The sequence below is a fragment of the Bactrocera oleae genome, chromosome 2 (assembly GCF_042242935.1).
Source record: "Bactrocera oleae isolate idBacOlea1 chromosome 2, idBacOlea1, whole genome shotgun sequence".
Lineage (NCBI taxonomy): Eukaryota > Metazoa > Arthropoda > Insecta > Diptera > Tephritidae > Bactrocera > Bactrocera oleae.
The window spans coordinates 94,255,782-94,277,409 of NC_091536.1; the positions used below are offsets into that span (position 1 = coordinate 94,255,782).

Here is a 21,628-nt window from a genome sequence, read left to right on the forward strand (position 1 = left end):
ATAATTTAAAAATGCAATATTTACTCACTTTTTATACCACCTTGTGTATACATACTCATACATACATATATAAATATTAGAGTGGAGCGAAAAAACATTTTTCTTTTTTGCTTAGCCTGAGGGTAAAAACTATAGATTATAAAAAAGAAAATTTTTGGACAAAAAAACAATTTTTTTTTTTACATCTAGAGACGGCCCATTCAGTTTTAATGTAAATTTAGAGTTAAAATTTTTTTTGGACAAGAAAAAATTATTTTTGGTTTAAGCTCTTTACATTTATAAAAAAATTACCGAAAGAGACGGTTTTTGACTCGAAATTTATTTTAACCATTAAGGAATGCATGTTGTCGTTAAAGACTTTTTTTAAAACTCCAATAATGACCACAAAAAATTTTTTTAGGTTGATAACTTTTAATTGGCCAGAAAGAGGACTCTCCACAGGTTCTAGAACACTTGTCAAACATTTTTTAGGAAATAAAAATTTTAACTCGAAATTTTACTTTAAAGCTGAGAGGCGGCCCTCTAGATGCTATAAAAATTATTTTTGTCCAAAAATTTTCTTTTTTTATAATCTAAAAATTTGAACCTCAGACCAAGCAAAAAAAAAAAAATTGTTCTTGTTTTGCTCCACCCTAATATACATATATGCATATGTATGTATGGGGCATCCGCACTTTCACAGCTCATTAGTTTTGCTAAGCAGTATTTAAGTATTCATAAGCGTGCAACTGCACATAAATATTTGTTTTGAGCTTAATTATCAATTAAATACAAATTTACATAGCGTTTACGCGCTGCTTGAAATTGCAAAAATATGCTATCTCTATTTACGCCCCTTCTAGCGTCAACGTGACTCTATTTGTATTTGTAGATAATTGTCATTTAGTATTGTAATTTAGTAGTCTCTTATGTATTTATTGTTGTAAGTGTATTTTTTATTTATTTTCTGTTCTGTATCTTAATTTTTTATTTGTTTCTATGTCTTCCTCTTTTGTTCTTTTCTTACTCTTTTCCCCTCTCTTTCGACACGCTCTTGAAAATAAAAAAAATCAAATATCAAAAAAATTCGAAAAATCCAAAAAACAAACTCTTTAGTTGATATTGAAGCTTTAAAGCACGCACCCAATTGGGGTTTGAGACACCGTAGAGATAGCTTGAGTGGATTGAGTACGCACAGTCAGCCCATGGTATTTGGCGGTGGATTTGGTGGTATGCAAAGTCCAGCGCCAACTTATCATTCAGGTATGTTGTCCAATGTAATGTTAATTATTATTTGTATTGAAAATTATATTTCAAAAATAAATTTTTGTTTTGGCTTTTCTATTTGAGTACGAGTATTTTGAAATTTCGTTTCGTTTTTCTTGTAAAACTTGGTTTGTTTTTCGTATTATAACGCCAGCAACACACCAGTATTTTGATATAACAATTTGGTGTGTACTTTTTTCAAATTCCCACAATGCTGCATATTTCTAGGCGCATACACCCCAGGTATGATGACCGACGTTGTTCGTGAGGTGAAAGAGGCCGCACGTGTGCGCGAAGATGCGCTATTAAATCGGTAAGTGAAAAAGGATATTTATTGTACTACTAAAAGTTCAATAACGTTCTAATGAAACGCCGATCAAAACAGTATTTATTATTCGGGATGATATATTAGGTCTCTAGATAAATAAAAAGAAAAGACTATGGACGTGACTTCATTTTTAAACGGCATTCCACATCTCATAAGTTCTTTGACCGATCTCTATTAAATTGCCTTATATATGCCTATAATAATGGTTTAACTTTAGAACTAATTTGCTTTTTGACATTCCCATTTTGAATATGAATTAACGAATAACAATAAATATACATAAAAAGTATTATTACGTATTCCATCCCTCGTAGTTTCTTCCAGGATTGAAATCAGTTATATCTTCTATTCAATAAATATAACTGAGAATATTATATTAAATGGTCTTTCGGGCCGAAAAGGGATGATACTCGTATAGGATCGGGAAGATTGGCGTAGAAATAACGAGTACCACGATTCTGGTCTGTTCGCCAGACATTTAAAATATATGTTAGATTATAAGTAAGATATCTTAATGGAGCTAAGCATATATGGAACTGAGCTGGCACCAAAAGAGGAAATATGATAATAGAGTTATAATTTTTTTTATTTTCAGACATAGATTAGCTTTTATCGAGAGATTCTAGTTTAAATCTTAATAGCTGGGTTTAGATCGAAGAGAGCGAAAATTTTAAATCAAAATACACATGAAAAGAGTAGATTATATAAATTTGCATTTAAGAGACTAAATTTTTCGAACATAACCTCAAAATTAATTATATTTTAATAAGTTATTGAAAATCTTATTTAAGTTTTGAATAATTTTTTTTTATTACAAAAAAGCCAAACAGATTTCAAAATAAAGTAACACCCGTTATTATATTTCAGGGTAAAAGCGATGGTCGAAGAGCGCCAATGGTCGTTTAATGAGAGCAACTTGCGCATGATGCGCGACATTGAAGAGCTAAAGGTTGGTTAAAAATACATACCATCTCTTATTCCTGTTCACTCTAATCTCAACTGTCATATGCCTCTTCCGTCCACTCTCCATTTAGTCTCAAGTCCATCACCTGCGCGCCGACCGAAAAGAGTCCAACAAGCGCATTACACACCTCGAGGCGGAGAACAAGTATATGCGTCAAATGCTGACCAATCTCTTTAATCAACGCAACGCAACGCAACCCGACATCATCTACGAGAATGAAACGTTGCGTACTCAACGAAAATCCTTTCCAACAGCGCCGGCACGACGCTCACAATCGATGAATCTGCATTACGGCACCATACACCATCAACCGCCGACCGTTGCGCTCACCGTGGATGAGCAGGACGAGCGCTTGCATATTGTCGAGGCGGCCACGCAACGTGCCACCGCTGCGGACATGGTGACCGTAAGTGATAGACGCACTACAGAGTTGCGCAGCTCGTTCTCCAGCTCGGATGGTGGCGGTAGCGTGGGAACAGGTAGTTGTGGTGGTGGTGGTGTTGGCACCGGTGCTGCTGTGCGTAATAGTGGCAGCAGTGGTGCCAGTGGCGTAGGCATTTGTACAGTAACACCTTTGCCTAACGGTAACGCTGCAATGGTCAGCGGTCAACAGCTGATGTCGCCGCCCAATTTTGCGCTGATATCAACAACGGTCGAGGAAGATGGGGTGAAACTACGCAAAAAGAAGGGCAGAAAAGTGCCCCAGATCGATGGCTCGAAGCGTAACGGTGAATGTCACGAGGAAGTGAGTGCCACTGCAGGCATTGCTGCACACGCTGATGAGGATGCCGGCAATGAAGCGGACGATGATAGCAAACTATCGACACAGGAGCTGCAGCAGGAGTTGCAGGATGCGGTGGCAGCGCGTAAGGAGGCCGATAATCGTGTCATTGCGTGGGTTTAATTGCTTGCATACACTTTAGTGAAATGTTGTGCGGCACAAATATGATTTTTTCTTCTTCTTTTTTAGTTTACGCTTTAATGTTAAATAGTATTTTATGTTTTGATTATTACTTTACATTATTATATATAACTAGTTGTTGTGCGCTTGTTGCATTCAACATGCTGTATGGTAATGAAGCCAGTGTTTACAATATTTTCTTTTTAAGCCTTTGGTTGACAAGAAAAAATTAAATTAGGTAAACTTAAGCAAAAAACAAAAAAACAAAAAACATTACCAACAAATTAAAAATAAAAATAATTGAGATATCCATTACTACACATTTATTGTGTTATTGTAATTATTATAATTTGTAACATCAAATACTCGTACATAACGAGAGTTGAGCCAAATCGGTTGTATTAAATTTTTTTCTTGTCAACCAATATACGTTTTGACAATAATTATCAACATTTGTAAAAAAATCTCTCAGCGAATATTTGTGAATCGCTAGTTTTTTTATACCTAATTACTCGTATGTATGTAAAGACGGCACTTATATTGAGTTTTTTTCGTTATTTACGCAGTGATTATAGTTATTCTTATTTTTCCTCATTGGGCCAAACAAAATTGATATTTAAAGCAAATATTGATTGTGTTAAATTGTTAAAATATTTTTTGTTGTTCGAATCGGTTTGCCCATCCCAATTTGCCCACTTACCTAGTTATTGGTTGCAAGCAGATAATTATTGGTTTTGAGAGCGGACTGATAACAACGAGTAGAGTACGCCACTGTCACTCTTTGGGTTATGGACCTAACCAAATCTATGATTAAAGCGATAGTATATTGTGAGTTTACCATAAATATTTGAAATTTCATTACATGACAACTAGCTAAAAATTATTTTTAGTAAGATTTTTTTGAAAAAGCTTTTGTATATATCTCTTTATCAATTTTGTTTCGTAAAATCTGAAATTCTTTTCGACTTTATTAAGATGCACACCTAGTGTGACAGCCTAAAATAGGTGATTTTTGGGTATTAAAAAAAATTGTTTTAACATTTTTAAGATGTGTTCATATTTCTTTTAAGAATATTCATAAAATTTAAAAAAAAAAATAATTGATACATGCGATCTCCGACGGCGCTAAAGAACATGTCCTCCACTGCAGCAGCGATTCTGAACTGCTCCGTGGATGAAATCTAAAAATAAAAATTCGCTATTAGAAGATATTCTCTGAACAATCACCTACAGCCGAAAAAAAATTACAAAATGGCGGCGTTTATAAGAAAAGTTAAATTTTACCCAAGATCTTGGACGCTTTTTCCTGCCAAAATTCGATTTTCATATAAAAAAGATAGTTGCAAGAAAAACGCGTTTAAAGCTAAGCTAACAGAGTTGTTCAAACTGAGCGGCTACATTTAAAAAGCCTGCAACTCAAAAAATATTAGAAATGTTATTTTAAAATTTTAGTAAGGTATTTTTAAAGGTAGAGACTATTGAGAAATGCACAAAAAAAATTAAAACATTTTTAAAAATTTTTCGCTAGATTGTTTGTCATACTTCAACCGGACACATATTAAAGATAATATGTTCGCACGATATCTTAATTTTAATTTTCAGTTTGTGATTTTTAGTAAAAGTAAAGCGATCATTTTAAACCTCAAAATAATATCAAATGTTTAAAAATGAATCTTTATTAGAAAATAATTATATTATTTATTAATATTTTGAAATTGTTTTTCAACGTTATTTGCAACATTTTTTTTCAGCTTTACTTTGTATTATTACGTTACAAAGAGGTTAAATTTAAAAAAAATTAGAAAAATGTAATAGGCCACAATTCCAAAATTATTTATTATTTTAATTACTAATTTGTATAAGTATAAAAAAATATATATTTACAGACATATGTTTATTAGCAAAATTATTAAGCTTGCATGTAAAAAATATTGTGCCTTATTTAGTTTATTATTTCCACATTTATATATTTTTCATTTATTTTTATTAATTAATTGAATTCTATTAAGAGAGTAGCTGCATGCGTTATATGAACAAATTAGTTTTAAGCTACAATTTATTATAAGTGAGATGGCAAATAAACTAACACTAAAAAACTAAAACACAAACACTTGGAATGAAATGGTTAGCGACACTAACAAAAACACAAAGCATTCCATCGCATGGGTGCAAGGCACACACTTAAAAACGCCCATACTCATTGCACTTGCACATACATATATATATATATATACATTTTGTCAGCTTATTGTTCACTCGCATTCAAATAGTATATATAAATACATATATGGTATATATATATAATACCAAGTAGTAATAACATTTACATTTATAAAGTACTTTAACCAATTTCGTTTGTACGTTTCTAACTTCACTTGTATTTTTTCCATATGCTCTTACTGACTCTCTCATTTTAGGCTTGAGAATATGGTAAAAACACTACGTTTAAATTTCAACAAAGCCAACAATGCGACCAACAACATTGCATCCCATTATCCCAACGCAAGTGTTGCATATAATCTAACTAACGGTACAGGTAGTACTGGTAATGGTATTGTTGCAAATCCTATCGTTGGTGGCTACACTTATAACATTAACCCCTGCACCACCAACAATTCAACAACCGCATTACCATCAGCACACTCATCAACAATGTCACCAACATCGGCAGCGGTGATCATGCCACATCAAAAGCAACATAAAGCACATACAATCGCCTCGGCGAGCAGCAGCATCGGTTGTGTTGGACAATCGCCAACCAAATTGAGCGTTGCTGGACCCATAACGGACTTATAGTTTTAGCTGACGGCCACCAAGCGACGTGTGCGTGTCACGCATTTCTGACTACAGCAGCGGCGGCATGCCACATACCAATGCGCACGCCTGCACACACACCATTGCCAGTGTGCGCGAGCGGGGAGGAGGCGTCGGAGGTGAATGCCGACAATGAACGAAACTCGAAAATTATTTTACGAAACACACTCGAATACATACGAAGTTTTGACGACTTCACTCACGAACGTCCATAACGTCATAGTTTTTTGAATTTTTTTTTGAAAAATAAGTATACTTATAATTGTTATTAACACTCGTTAACGCATTCGCATTTGCATTTTTTGTGTACGTGTTAGTGTGTAATTCGTCCATATGTATACGTATGTATGTGTAGTTTGTGCTTTATTTTTTATTTTCTTTTTGCATTTGGAAAATCGTGCATAATAATTATTACATAACTGCAGATTGTATTTACCCAAGTAGTTTGTTACTAAAATTAATATTTTATTGTAGATTCTAAGGTCAAGTAAAGTGTATATGCATTTTTAAAAATCCGTCATGATTTTTATTTACAAACATACAAGCAAAGATTTGAAATTCGCTGGAAATTATGTGCTTTTGCTGATCATTTTGTGTAACTGTTAAAAGTGTATGTTTGTATGTGGTAAAAAAAAATGTATATATATTTTTATAAATATACAAATAATGCATAAATATTATAAATTTTCCTCAAAAATGATTTAAAATTTATGGAAAAAGATGAAAAAAATTTAATTAAGAAAATCTAAAACTAAATTACGTAACAAAGTACATGATGCAAAAACAATTTGAAAAAAATTATATATCAATATTTTTAACATATAATATGATATGATATCATTATATACTCTTTACATGCATATATATTTGTATAAGCTAGAGCGTAGAATACAAATTACAATATTCAAAATAAGATATTTTAAGTGCCATTACAATATAAACAATATAATAAATATTTTATTTTTGAGTTAAAAAAAAAACATTTCTATATTGTGTTTGTGAGTACCAAGAAGCATCAAAACTGTTTAGTTGGTTACAAAGGTTTCTGATATCCTACAGGCTCTTTCACTCAAGTGACAGCAACTTAAGTGTTTTACTACCCGCACACAGAGGGCGCTATTGTCATTAAGCGCTGTGCCGAATGTAAAAATAAAAATTGCAAATGTAAGCCATTAATCTGCTTACAAACTCTGCCAGTCTTATAAAATCACTTCTGAGTTATAAATATTTTACTCAAATCAATTTTTTTAATTAATTAAAATCTGTATTATATAAATAAATAGCTGCTATAATTGGATATGATGTATTCGCATTTAGCAAAGACACGCACCTCTTGCGCCTTTTGCTAATGCAACACACGGTGAATTTGTCGCGGTCACGACACATATGGGGCAAATAAAAATTTCTTGCACTGCCTGCTGTACGCTGCTGGTTGCCTGGTAGCAGGCGACGCTGAATGAGAGAAATTTGTGATTTTGATTTTTGCGATTTCGTGCGTTGCTTGCGTAACTTGTTGTGGAGACTGTGTGTGTGTGTGTGACGCATGTGATCAGTGTGATAAATTTGTTTAATTTTCTTATATCAATTATTTCTTCCTTTTCAACTTTTCTTATAAATTGCCTTGGGTATTTATTTTCCGTTTTAAGGTTTAAGTTGTAAGTTAAATAAAAAATTTATGATTTGTTTCTGGAAAACTGCATATTTTTAATGGATTTGTTACATACTTACACAGAGAATTTTGAATAAATTAAAAACGAAAACTTGGTTGTTATTTTTATATTTAAGAAATTAGTCTTTCATGCAACATACTTTAGTTATAAATAACAAAACAAATATTATTATATTAATATCCTTATTTTCTTTTAATTTAATATTTTTTAAATTAATTGAATTTCCATAGAGAGTTATTGTTTTTACAAAATATTTAAAATATTTAATTTGAATTAATAAATAATATAAAACTTAACGAAACATCTTTTGAACTAAATTTGATCTTTAGTCGGTTGGAGCTTGAGCCAGAAATAGTCTTGAACGTACATCTTTCAATTGAGACAAAAATTTTAAATATGCGTATATGAGAATTATATCCATTATTTAAATTTATGGATGTTGATTCCAGTGTATTTAACATATTACCCTCTAAAGTAACAATAATCCCTTAAGAAAAGTGCCACATTTTACATCTTTCAAAAAGATTCCATTGTCTTAGACCCTATCTTTTCTTAGACCCTATCTTTTCTTAGACCCTATATTTTCGTTCACCGGTAACTATTTTTCTAGTAAGTAACTACTGTATGCACAGACATCGGTTCACCAGAGAAATTTTGTGTTCACGACTATATGTGGATGAAATTAACTATAAGATACAGTTTTTTTTACCCTCATTCCTACTGCAGCGACCACTGACGTGACGGATCAATCATTGAAAATCATATCGGTAATCTCTTCTCGTCCAAAATGCCCGTCTAAATAGCCAAATCAGTTTTATTGTAATATACATTTGGGTTTAACATCTTTTGCAAATATTTTCCTATCTGATATTTTAGTCGATGACGTTGAATGATTATGGAGAGCTCCGCATGTTTGGCTGAAATTCAATTAATGAAGAGTCTAAATTAGATTTTATTATTTTTTAATTTTTTATTTTTAATTTTTGATAAAAATAAATTATTTTACAACAATGTTTTAAATCACATAATGGCACTACAATACTGAACACAATATATTTCTAAATTAACCCTGTACCAACTATTTTCAATATGGGTGGTTGGTTCCACTAACCCTAACCATAGACATTGGCGTCCTCGTATTCAGTATGTGGGGGATTAAAAAGGTATAGTCTGATTTCGATTATTGGATTTTAAAGTACAGCCAGTATTTTTGCCAAGTTTTTTTTCGATATCTTCATTGATGTTTGATTTATTTAATGTAAAGGGAATTAACTCAAGATGTTGTCATATGGGAAATAGGCGTGGTTATAGTCAGATTTCGCCTTTTAAATTGTAAAATAAGATCGTTAAGGAATAGGTATGTACCAAGCTTGGTTTAGTTGGTTAGAGTAGTTGTTATGATTTATTTATTCACCTAACAGTGAACGGCGCCACGAACGGACAGAGAAAAAGAGATCAACAATATTTACTTCATCTTATTCTCATGATTTTACATCGTTACAAATAACGCCTCGGTAAATAAAACTATTATATTCTGTGCAATAATTTACAATAGTACGAGTATACTATAAAAATATATTCCAGCATTTTCTTCTACTGAGAATTCCCACATAGGCATTAATGAAAATCTCTATTGCAATCATACAGAGAGAAAGAAACGAGGAGACAAACACGTACCCTTTCTTGTTCACCGTACTTTTCCATTTTCATTACAGCAATTTTCTGCATTTCTGACATATACATAACCATGCACATAGTATATTTATATCGCGTGTGCATCGCTGTCTTTTGTCCGTTTCCATTGTGCGCTTGCCGCAGCTCCAATGGCCGAACATGAATGGGTTTTGGCGCGAAAATACCACCATGCCATAAAAATCCATTCACACATATTAAATTTATGTACAACAAGTTAAATAAGATTAAAACTTGTATAACTTGTACAACATTGCATGCAACAATGGAACAGCTTTCACAGTGGTGGCAATACGCTTGACAGTGCAACATGGTCCATTGCCACGCCCACATAATTTTATTTACAGGCGCCACTTTTCGTGTGAAAAAGAGCAATGCACCGAGCTTCGAGTATTTATGTGAACAAAGTGAGTGCTGTTGTTGGACACCTGGAATTGCCTGCGCAGGTGTGTGTGTAAGACGCGGCTGGTGCTAAGTTTTAGAGTACATTATTTGCAGGGCTCGGAATTGGTAACAATTTCATGTTCACTGTCAAACTTTCAGAACTCACGCTGATTGCACTTCATATTCAATAATATGAATTTGCAGCGAAACAATGCTTGAATGCGCCTAATATCTGTATATATATATGTATATTTGAAACTATAAATACCACTATAAAGCAATTTCATTTAATATTGATTTTTACCATAAACCCTGCAAATTAATCAAGTTTGCCACGATGTTTGTAACACTCAAATGCAAACGACCTTTTACCTTATAAAATATATATATGTCATGTCCTTCTGTCTGTCAGTCTCTATATACGTGAAATAGTTCCACGGTTTTTGAGTTATCGATCTGAAATTTTGCATACGTCGTTTTTCCATCAAGAAGCTGTCATTTGTCAATTGTTGGAACCGCTGATATTGGACAACTATAGCATATGGCTGCTATACAAACTGACTGATCAAACTCAAGTCCTTGTATGGAAAGCTTTTAAATTTGACAAGGGTTTCCTAAAGAAAGTTAACATATTATTCAGATCGGACACTATAGCTTAAAGCTGCCATTTAAACTAAACGATCAAAATCAATATAAATATCTTTATATACCCTTCTATGCTATAAAAATACACCTGTCAGGGGTACTATATTTTCGCTGCAGCTGAAGTTAACGTTTTTTTCTTGTTTTCTATGGGATTTACAAGCTGCGTGAGCCTACTATAAGAAACTGATCAAATCGAATCGCATCAATGAGATAATAACGTCACCATCTACGAGGTGTGTTCAGAAAAGAAAAGGAATTTTAAAAATTGAAATTTCGCGTATTTGGGTAGTTCAATTTTCAAAATTTTTTGAAACATTATATATAATTTGGCCTTCGGTTACTGAACATATCGGTAAATTTTTGAGATATAACAATTAAACAAAGGGAACTGCCTTTTCCGGCGACAAATAGTCCGATGTTTATCTGGTTCAGTAGCTCCTCTAGTACCCATATAAATAATATAATAATTTCTCTAATTCTGTTCGCCTATGATATCATAAATATCGGTCTATGTGTAACAGTGCCCAATTCATTAAAATCGCGAGAGAAATTATATATTTTCTTCTTGTTTCGATACCCAACTGATTTAGCAATTGAATGTATCCGTTCGTTATCGCTCCTCGGTTTGATTTTTAGAGTATATGGACTATACTACGCTGCTAGAGAAATCATAATGTGGACGAAAAGTTTGAACCTTGGAGAGGTTTAGTATTAAAAACGTTAAAAAAAAATAGCTATGCTTGTAGGGAAGCGTTTCGGCAACGATACTCTAACAGTTGCGATGTATGTATGGCATGGTCGTGATGACTCACGATGACATTCAGGTGCAAAGAATTATATGAAAATATTTTAATGAAATTTATTAAATATATATTATTATATGATAACTGTAAATTATTAACAGACAGGTGACAGAGAAAATTACTTGCTTCCGTTTAAGACATTATAATCCATCAATTGGGCCTGAACGATATATGTGAGTTAACAACTCATGGACAGTGAACAAATGTTGCACTACAATAATGCAACGACATACAATGTCGTCATTAACCGCGATTTTTTTAACAAAACTCGCCAAATATGACTCGGTTTGCTTGCGGTTTTTCTTGATCGATGTGCCGAATTTTTAGTATAAGAAATATTTCGAAGATTGCATCAAGCGTTTAAGTGCTTTGCAAACGACAATAAACTAGAATTTCAAATTGTAACTTTTTAAACTTTTTGTGCCACATAGGATTACAGTTTAATAGAGCGACTGGGATTATTTGGCAAAAAGATAATATTAATCCATTTCCCCTTCTGCAATACGAATATCGAAAGTATTTAGATAACAATTCAGTGCAGCAGCGTCAAATGTACTTTAAAATGCTGACATAGCAATATTTTAAGAATCTAAACGATATGCTCTTCCCCTCTAATATATTTGCAGCTTTCACAAATTTCTTGCATATTTTGAAGAGCTTTCACCGTAGCACTTTATTATAATGATATTTCAACTTCCAACAGTGGTTAGTAAACTTAGGGAAGAATAAATGTTGCAACACAAGCAACTGACCTCCACCGATCCACTACAAAGCAACGAGATTAAATAGTGAGAGAGAAATGCAGAAAATCATCTGAAATGTGGCAGCTGAAATGACTATTTGAACTTCGCTGTATTCACGCTTAAAACATTTGGAACGCAAGATTAATCCAAAGCAATAAAACGCAACAAAATAATGAATGGAATTGCGCGCGAAATAATGAAGGTAAGCAAATGAGTGTGGGTGACGGGGAGAAACAATGGCGCGCCAACAAGTCGCCGAACTCTGCATCAACTACACGCTTAACGATAGTTTTTACGTAGCTTTCGTTCGAGCATTGTTAGCATAATGCAAAGCTGAAGGGCAACAACATGAAATTATGTTGGCAACAACAAATTGAGTAGAAGACAGATGGGCTAAGAACCTTTCGCTGCAATTTTGTCATTGAAAGCGAAGCTTGTGTACATTTGACAAAGATTTTTGAAATGTTCATAATAAAGAACTTATTACGACTAATTGCTTCCCTCTTGGTTAAAAATAAATATTTTCTTGATGACTAGGACTTGAATTGATGTCAATGTTTTTAAGTGGAAAGGTTGATGATTTCGTCTGGTGTTAAAAAATTATAAAATCTTTGTTTGGCATGAGCCACGTTTTGGAGCAAATAATTTCATTTATATTGCATGAAAAATAAGAAATGGATCACAAAAGTGATCCTTAATTAGCTTGAATCGAATAAAAGAATATAAGTAAATATGGGTGAAACTTTTTGTAACTGGTCGTTACACAACTTAACTGTAGCAATCTGTAAGGTTCCACTCACCTTCAAATACCCGAAAGATTCAAAAGAAGTTTTCTCATATCAGAACTTTCGTCTAAGGCTTGACATTGCCTGACAAAGGAAGATAATTCAATGTATCGGATACATAGGAAAAAGGCAAAAAATATTTTTTTAGATTTTTTTTATTAAATTTTATAAAATATGTTAGTCCTAAGATAATAGCAAATTAAGCTTGCGGCTTAACGCTGTGCTTCACCAATCGTAAATTCTCCTTAATGAAGCAGACGCCACCACGATAGGCCCACTCACAAGCGTTCGAACCTTGTTCATTATTGTCGACACACGCCGCGATTTTGTCGTGGACAACGTCGTCATGATCAGCATCGCCGGGTGGTGCCACTTCGGCACCCTGTAACTGCTGGTGAATGTGCTCAACGTTGAAACCGGTTAAACCATCGAAAAATCCAAATTTTTCAAAAACACATTTCAAATAGCACTGTGTGACGGAGTCGTTGGGGAATTGCCATTTGCCAAATTGTTGTATGTGCTCTTCGGGCACTTTCAGTTCGTTGACGCATTCACGGCGGAATTGCAGCAAGTTCTCCTCGGTTTTCACCACATACTCGGCTGAGGTCTGTAGAAGCGATATTTTGTTTTCAATTATTCCTTGCGGCAAAAATGTAAAAATTTAAAGAATACTTACCAAAGCAACAAATAAACAGAATACAATGACGCCTTTCATTTTGTATGAATTTAGTTATTTGGTAAAGGTAAAAAATAATTTGTTTCTGTGTGCCACTCTTTACTGACACGTACTGTGAAAGACTGAATAATTTCTTCATCGCTCGACGTTCTTTTATAATCGATTGCAGCACAGTTATTGCTTGCCTTAGTAGAATAAAAAGAACAAATGATGGGTATAAAGTGATTGCATTTCATTTCCTTTTGTTTGTTTTGAAATTAACCTGCTTCTGCAGCATCTCTAATACATAAAAGAATTTTCAAGCCTAAAGAATGAATCCTTGGCTATCGGCAATCTCGATTGCTTCCCTTCTGTATTTTTGTGTTTTGTGTGAATGTTTGGAAATGTAAAGGTTCATGGACCTCTTAATATTTTAAATCAGAGCGTAGCAGGATTTTGGATTTAAGTCAGAAGCGTGCATGGTTTAGGAAGACGACTCTCTTTTACATATAGGTATATACATATACTCCTACAACATTGCGAATCGATTAATTTCACTGCTTTACATATATGTACATATATGTCTGTCGTAATCGCGTATCTCTTACGCACTCTTACGTATATATTTATATATTCTTCTACGCAACATAACCTTTTTTACTAATATTAGGTTTTTACTCTCTTCTTTCGGTTCAATTCACTTGAGATGCGTTGAAAATCGATTATTTGTGTAAAAATACTTCCTTATCACATCCGCCATTCCATAGTCCCACCTGCCTTACGTGTCCTTTTTTTCCAAGTCAATGCACCGAAAAAATGTACAGTGGTGGACATTAAAACAGAGTCAATAGTAAAAATGTTTTGAAATTGTAGAAGGAAAATTAAGTTTGGAACAATTTAGTAGCTATAAAATATAATTTAAATATTTAATACATTTTGAATACAATTTTGTGAAATTATTACTCAAAAAAAGTAGCAATTGATTTATGTCTCATTTAAAAAAAAATCAAAAACTAAAAAATATTTTCTTAGGCCAATTAAATTCAAAACTAATCATTTAAATTTATATAAAAAATTTGATATACCAAATTTGAGACGGTATTTTGAAACGTAAAATATAACAGTTCTGTCTATGAATTGATATTTGCGTTTTAAATATCTAATAAGCCGTTTTGAACTTTTTTTTGTAAATACTAGTATTTTCAGCAGCTCTTTCAATTCTAAAATAAAAAAGAAACAATTCTGAATGCAACTGAAATTATATTATATTTAGCCTGTCTCTTTATTGTTGTTATTTTCGTACCCATTGTTATATAAGAGGAAACCCAATACTTTTTGCTTTTATTCTGTGCTATTGTTTTTGTTTCACCTCTCAGTATTTAATTTTTTTGGGCTAAATTATAGTTTAACCGCCAATTTATTTACCTGTGTGGAGATGGTCTCTGCATGCTACATCTTGGCAAGTTCATACAAGTACATATACACATACATAACCGCCCGAATATGTGTGCGCTCTGCATGTCGTTGCCATTGAAAATAAACATCGAACAGGTATAGGACATCATCACTCCCTCAACGAGTTCTATAACATGAGATTTTATGCGCTTATTTATCTGCTGTGATTTTTTATTTCTCTTTTCAATCTCCTTTCGTTTCGTTTAGATCTTTGAAAGACATTATCTAAAGCCAGTCTTTGTGTCAGCTGCACACATGTCTTATGGTATACCACGTTGTTTGTCAGCTATTGTGCAGACATGTGGAGATTGTCTATTGTCTTGTTTGCTCCAGTTTCCTCTTCAAAAACGTCGAATTTTCAGAAGCAGAAGTAGACAGAGACAAATATTGTGAATTTACTTTTCGTTTAATTGAGTTTGAAGAGTTGTATGTCATAGATATATAATTTATGTGCATTATTGATGAGAAGATTATTTTTTCAATTGACACATTATTATTTAATACAGGTTATTCGATAAGCCGGTATCATAACATAAGTAGCTTCTAGCAAAGACAAGAAAACTAGTATTTAAGGACATCATCTGTCATCTGAAATAAAAATAAATGTCTAGCAGTGAATGTACGCATCACTGAAAATTTATCGAGTTATGAATTATGGGCGTGGCATAGCTACATTTTAGTGAAATTTTCATCGCAAAAACAAATAACTACATAACTTTCGGCAGTCATAACAATTTATTTCAAGCTTCTTACATTTCTACCATTTGTTAGAGCATTTAAATTTTATTTCTGCCCGAACACAGCTCTGCCTTACTAATATTTCAAATACTTTATTTGTCATGCATTTGAAAAGTTCCAGATTTGATTGGTTGATAAAAACTATGGATCTCCCTAATATAGTTACAAAAACTTTAAACTAAATATATATTTTTAATGTCTCCTTTGAGTTTTAGTTTTCTTATCTGCTGCATATTCTTCATGCACGTACACACAGCCAAACACTCTTCTTCACGCACATGCGAACTGTTGCATTATGCAACGCTACTTCATTTGAAATTTCGCATTTTCCAAAAAGTTTTGCGCTTCATCTGCATTTTAATGTGTGGTCCCAACTTGCAGCATGCAACACATGTTACCGCCACGAAATGTGTGGGTATACATATATAGTTGCTACGGTTCTCCGCATTCTCTCACATTCTCCTACACCAGCGCCGAGAGAAAGTAATGCATCAACAAAATGAAGGAGGAAATCTAAATGTGAAAATCAACATCAAGCGAAATCTTGTTGAACTTTCACTGACAGCTTTTCACAAAGCATGCACGCTTGCACTTTCACTCTTGCAAGCTTTCTACTTACTTCTTGACGTGCAGGTAAAGTGTCAGTTCGTGGCATTTCTGAAGCGGAAATATCAAGAGCAAAAGACGTTTCACAAATATAAGCTATGTGAATGGGGAACTTAAGATTTTGAAAGATGAGCATACAATTTTCTTTGCAATCTTATATGAAACATGAAGAAAAGTGATGCAAAGCGTTAAATGCGAAAGTTCTGTCAGAAATTTTGAGTTATTAGAGAGTTTAGTTAGAACTAAATAAAAAAGGTTGAAATTTATGTGCGATACTCTAATTAAAATCAAAAACAAGACAAAAATGATTCGAGAGAACAGTTCAATCTTACAGTTACTTCAAAAGCGTAATTATTCAGTTTGGTACTGCTTCGAATCCCACAATATCCCACTGTCTCACCAATGATTTTCAGCGATTTTGGTTTGGTTAGGTTTTATCTGTCGGATCTTTTGGAAGAGCTCATGTCATTTGTTAGAACGCTTACCGATTTGGCTGAAGAACTTCAAGCAAGAAGCAACCTTCTTATTGGCTTTCTAAGATAAATAACTTTTGGAGTTATTTTAATATACCCGCTTAACAGTTCATAACGAGCTCCGAGAAAGTGCTTGAAATCGACTTAAGTATGAACTAAAGATGAATCGCTTTTATTCCGACAATTTAAGTTTCATACATAACCACTGACGAAACAGTCAACGAAACGACTTTCGAAACATTTAACAGTTAAGCTTGCCCCACACACTTACTTCTATCCTAGCTTAAAAATCTTAATTTGAATGCTCCATGTTTTAGCCTCAGTCAACTTTTCCTAACCATTCATTTTCTGAAGCCTGTGAGTAGAAGCATTAACCAATTAATCTCTGCCGCTGATTGTGAATTTTTTGTAATCTAAAGTAATGATCTTAAAGTAAATATAAATCGCCGAGAGTACTCAACGCCAAAATTCTCTTTCAGCTTCGAACCGTTTACAAATAAGTCACGTCCTCCATTTGAAAGCTACAATTCAGTGTAAAGTGACAAGCTACAATCAAAAAATGGGATCCAGGCTATCTGACATGCAACCTAATTATATTTGCAAATGTAATTTTTTGTAGTAGGAGCTTTTAAGATAAAAGTTTGGTAACAAGTCAGACGGTAGTGTCTCATATCTACAATTGTGGTAATCATTCTTTAACGGGAGCTCAATGATGGCGCACAACGGCGCTAAAACCGCGGATAAAGCACAAACACGGAATAATGAAATTCATATTATGTTATAAAACAAATAAGAATGAAAGCAAAATTGAATTAATCTCCACAGAATAGTTCATTTCTTAACCATCTTTGCGGTAGTTCTGAACACAACTTAATTGTCTTTAAAGGCTTTGAAGCGTTACATTAACAATCGGGTGCAAACAAATTAACAATCGAACGCACCGATGTGCATATTGGCAAAATACCGTTCCCTGTTGTATCTATTTGCTCACTAAGTGCCGTTTCACATTGGGACGCAAAAGAGTCTCATACCAGTTTATTGTGGGCGAGGGGACGACGAGGAAAGACGAAGGGACCGTGCCACTCGTGTTCGGGTGGCACGCTTTGTGTTCTTGTTCGTAACAGCTCGCTGCTACCCTTTTCAGCATTCCTTTTCACTTTCAAATCCTTTGAATGGTTGCAAGAGCGCTCGGTTTCAAATGAATTCGATCGCAAATTTGAGTTCTGTTATCTATTTTTGTATGTAATATGCAAATACGTATGCATAGAATAATAGAAATATTATGACAAATTGTAAATAAGGAGAAAATTAAGATATAGATTATGGAGTAAAGAAATTATGAATTTTTAATACGGAGTAAAGAAATTATAAGTTTTTAACACTTAAAGATTAGGAAAATCCTATTATAAATTTGGCCATGAAAATATTAGTAGCGGATATTCAATACATTCTTGTGGATTAGGGAATTCCCGTCTTTAGTATTTTTTTGAAACTATTTAGCGGGTAGGTACTTGTATTATGCATATTGTTCTACCATATTCATGGTAATTCATTGCAAGCAAAATGTGTGACCATCATCTCAACATACAAATGAAATACGCAGCACGCAGTGTTGCGCGGTGTTGCGCAGTCGAACCGCACAAATATTTACGAACATTTTGTGAAAAGGAATGCAGAAAAACTAGACTCGAGTTGCTGGACTCTTTTTGACCGTGTGAATGCCCAGAGCGACACCAAAAGAAAATTTGAAAAACATCAGACTCTTTTGCATCCCAATGTGAAACGGCACTAATCGGCATCAATTGAACTAATGTACCCGAAATGAAAATACAGTTATTGGGTAATAATTATTCTGCAATATTCGAAGAGAAATTTGATCAACAACTTCGTAAGCTTATCTACGCTCAACAACTGGTAAATTTTCTAAGCATGAGTAGAGATCTGGTAAATGGGAGTGAGTATTAAGATAACGCGGTATTATCTGAGTATGATGAATATGTTTGAAAGTCCGAAGGTTCTGACTAAACTTGGAGTGATTTACAAAAAATGCTTTTCCATAATTGTGAAAAGTTGTTCGAGAAATGTATTTGGCTTAGCGTAGAGTTGCCGTGTTGTGATGTTTTTCGACTCACACCGATTTATGGAAATAACTGCTTTTCTTTCAAGATGTTGGACAAAAAGGTAATTCAAATGTTTACTAATTTTCTAAGTATTTGTCATTGCTATACATCTGATTTATGTCTTCAAGATGAATGAGAGCTTACTCAGTACTTCTTTTGGCATTGAATCTAGCAATGGTTTGCTGGTCTTTATTCGATATATGGAAAAGGATACATTTTTTAAGTGAGTAACAGTTACAGTTTTAACTAATTACAACATTAGAATTTTCAATCATATTTTATCTCTTTCCTATTAATGAAACCAGAGGACTTCAGGTAACTGATGGGTTTTATTAAATAATTATTTGAGTAATTTGTTTATTAAATCTGTATACCGAGCGCTATAAGAAGGATGAACTGATTTTAGTATTACGAGATTAACTGGAGAAGGTTGCCACCTGCTTAGAAAAAATGTAAGAGGTAACATTTTTAAGATAAAGATGGCAATAAAATTGAAGATGTTTAAGAGCTTTGAAGTACATTTTTTTATGAGACGGGTTGCTAGCTATTTAAAAATTTCATTCATCAAAATTTGTATAAAAAATGAGTTTTTGAAATTTTTGTATTAAATTAAAGAGAAAGATTTATATTTTGGATATTTTTGAGAGATGTTTTTGTTTGGAAAAAATTCATGAATAAATATTAAAACTACAATACTTTTAGCACATTAAAAGTATTTGAGAAAATTTGAGAATCTGCGAAATATGCCGCTTATGGATCAGATCAGTTTAGGACCGTACATATGAGCCAAACCATTTCAACTGGACTTTTGAAGGCTTTATTAAAACTTGGACAGAGAGTAAATATTTTAGACTATTCTAATAGTATGGTTTATTGAAGAATATATATACAATATTTCTAGTTAAAGTTAGTGTGAATAATATAGTTAATAAATGTGCCGAAATCTTCAAAAATAATTTTTTTTAAATATATTTGTCCACAAATCCAGTGTGAAACCGAATACCCAAACTCCTGAGGGCAATAATCATGGTCCACCTAGTACTCTTTAAATTTGACCCAGAAATAGCTACTATTCATACGATGTTTCGCCGCTGCTATTTTTTTTTAAGTTGCCACCGAAATTCTAGGTTAGAAAAATACAACGCTGTGCCTCAAAGCAAGGGCGTTACAGAAATGCCGCTTAAAATATGACCGCACCAAGTGCAATTATACCGGAGCAAAACACCTAACCATTTCGCGGGTTGCATTAAATATTATGCGAGCAAAAATCACTATCAGGAGACTTTGTATAAAAGCGGTATGAATTATTCCTGCAATCACAACTGTAACTACATAAACTATAACGCAGCTTTTTTTTTTAGATACTTCGAAGTAATATAATCATTAAAAATGTTACTTGAAATATTGGTTATATTAAAGTTTCTTTACAGTGACAATCTAAATGCTAACTTGAGTTAGTTTCAAGTCTTTTATCAGCATGCGACTTCCTTTTCCTATTGTTCTATATTAGTCGCCACTTGAGTGGATTTGTTCAGTGAGTATCAGAATTTTTAAGTGATACGTTCATAACTTTATTCCACTATTGTAAAAATATAATTACAGTTCCCTATGGCGGCGTAGCGGGTTTTTTTTTTTGGGTATTTCGGCAATGAGCATAATCGAGCACTACAAGCCCGATAACATCATTCCACAATTGAATCTACCACAAAACCACAAATATGTAGCAGCCAACGTCCAACATAAATATTATGTAGTTTTAGTTAAGTATATAATAGTAGTACATAACATAGGATGGCTTTTATTTTTGTTTAGTGTTTTACTTGCATAACTGTGAAGTGAACAAATAAAGAACGCTCCACACTTTATGTGTAGAGCGAAAAAAAATATATATTACTTATAATCTTTTATTGTTGAAAGATCAATTTCAGCGTAGCAAATGTTGTTATTTTACTTGAGCTTTGTAATTTGTTTCAGTGTGTTCAGTTTTTTCCTAGCAAAATACACAACAGAAGTATGCAATTTTTGGAAATATTGCAAGTATGTATGCATTTACAAATTTCCCGTTTCTTACGCAGTGCAAGCATTATTATTGAACACTTTAGATAACATATATTTAACACAAGTCAAATAAAGAAAACTATAATATAATTAGTGGCTGCGGAAGCCAATCTTAATCATGTCAATTAGTCGCACATATTTATATATATATATTTGATAGATAAGGATTATCTGTTTCTACAATCATTTAACTTGTTTCAGAAAGATAAAATAGTGAAAATCGGAGTAAATATTAAGAGTATACATACATTAACCGGCTTTCACCGATCTGTTAGATGTTTAACCGAACTCTTCCTGTCGCTCGAAATAATTTATTAAATCGGGGTGCTACGCGGTTTCTACTGTAACCGATTATAAATAGAATTAATGAGAATTGGTCATATTAAAAACTTCGTGGAGGGCTAAAATTGCATGTTTGAAAACATTAAATATTTAATGTGATATCCAAAATTTGTTTCGAAATTTTATTTTTATGTTTAAAACTTACATGATATTGGGTTATTACAAAACAAAACTTGTCAAATAGTATTATTCAAAGTATTGCCCATT

General features: G+C 33.1%; 3 protein-coding genes and 1 pseudogene across 8 annotated transcripts in view; 2 read left to right on the forward strand and 2 right to left on the reverse strand.

The window, feature by feature from the left end:
* Positions 1–6,698, forward strand: part of LOC106619644 (myb-like protein AA) — a 46,823-nt gene extending 40,125 nt beyond the window's left edge. Inside the window, exons 6-10 of one of the 3 annotated variants that reach the window (XM_070106044.1) lie at positions 1,096–1,242; positions 1,474–1,558; positions 2,441–2,522; positions 2,608–3,403; positions 5,856–6,016. In XM_070106044.1, coding sequence (XP_069962145.1) covers positions 1,096–1,242; positions 1,474–1,558; positions 2,441–2,522; positions 2,608–3,403; positions 5,856–5,872 — 1,127 coding nt within the window. In that variant the 3' untranslated portion in view covers positions 5,873–6,016. Of the gene's footprint in view, positions 1–1,095; positions 1,243–1,473; positions 1,559–2,440; positions 2,523–2,607; positions 3,432–5,855 lie in introns of all 3 variants that reach the window. The other 2 variants (XM_036357066.2, XM_036357068.2) reach the window with 2 other exon arrangements.
* LOC106619634 (pickpocket protein 19) overlaps positions 1–21,628 on the reverse strand; it is a 61,524-nt gene that overhangs the window by 31,397 nt on the left and 8,499 nt on the right. For 3 of the 4 annotated variants that reach the window (XR_011394985.1, XM_036357076.2, XM_070106045.1), the window contains one exon: positions 8,109–8,839. Coding sequence is in view for 2 of the 4 variants with exons in the window: in XM_070106045.1 (XP_069962146.1) it covers positions 8,718–8,839 (122 nt within the window). In the remaining 2 variants the exon portion in view is untranslated. Of the gene's footprint in view, positions 1–8,108; positions 8,840–21,628 lie in introns of those variants that run through there. The other variant, XR_011394984.1, reaches the window with a different exon arrangement.
* LOC138855860 (general odorant-binding protein 99a-like) lies at positions 13,112–15,585 on the reverse strand. The gene is made up of 3 exons (XM_070106046.1): positions 15,055–15,585; positions 13,651–14,416; positions 13,112–13,581 (listed from the first exon to the last, which is right to left on the reverse strand). Exons 2-3 carry the CDS (start codon positions 13,687–13,689, stop codon positions 13,174–13,176), a joined length of 447 nt encoding a protein of 148 aa, XP_069962147.1. The 5' UTR covers positions 13,690–14,416; positions 15,055–15,585; the 3' UTR covers positions 13,112–13,173.
* On the forward strand, positions 17,614–20,872 carry LOC138857426 (uncharacterized; annotated as a pseudogene).

What these genes read in the sequence shown, in the direction of transcription:
- LOC138855860 (XM_070106046.1), bottom strand. Translation starts at nt 13,689, where the DNA reads ATGAAAGGCGTCATTGTATTCTGTTTATTTGTTGCTTTG. An exon ending in TCTGTTTATTTGTTGCTTTG is followed by an intron (nt 13,582 to 13,650) that starts GTAAGTATTCTT and finishes TCGCTTCTACAG; the next exon opens with ACCTCAGCCGAGTATGTGGT.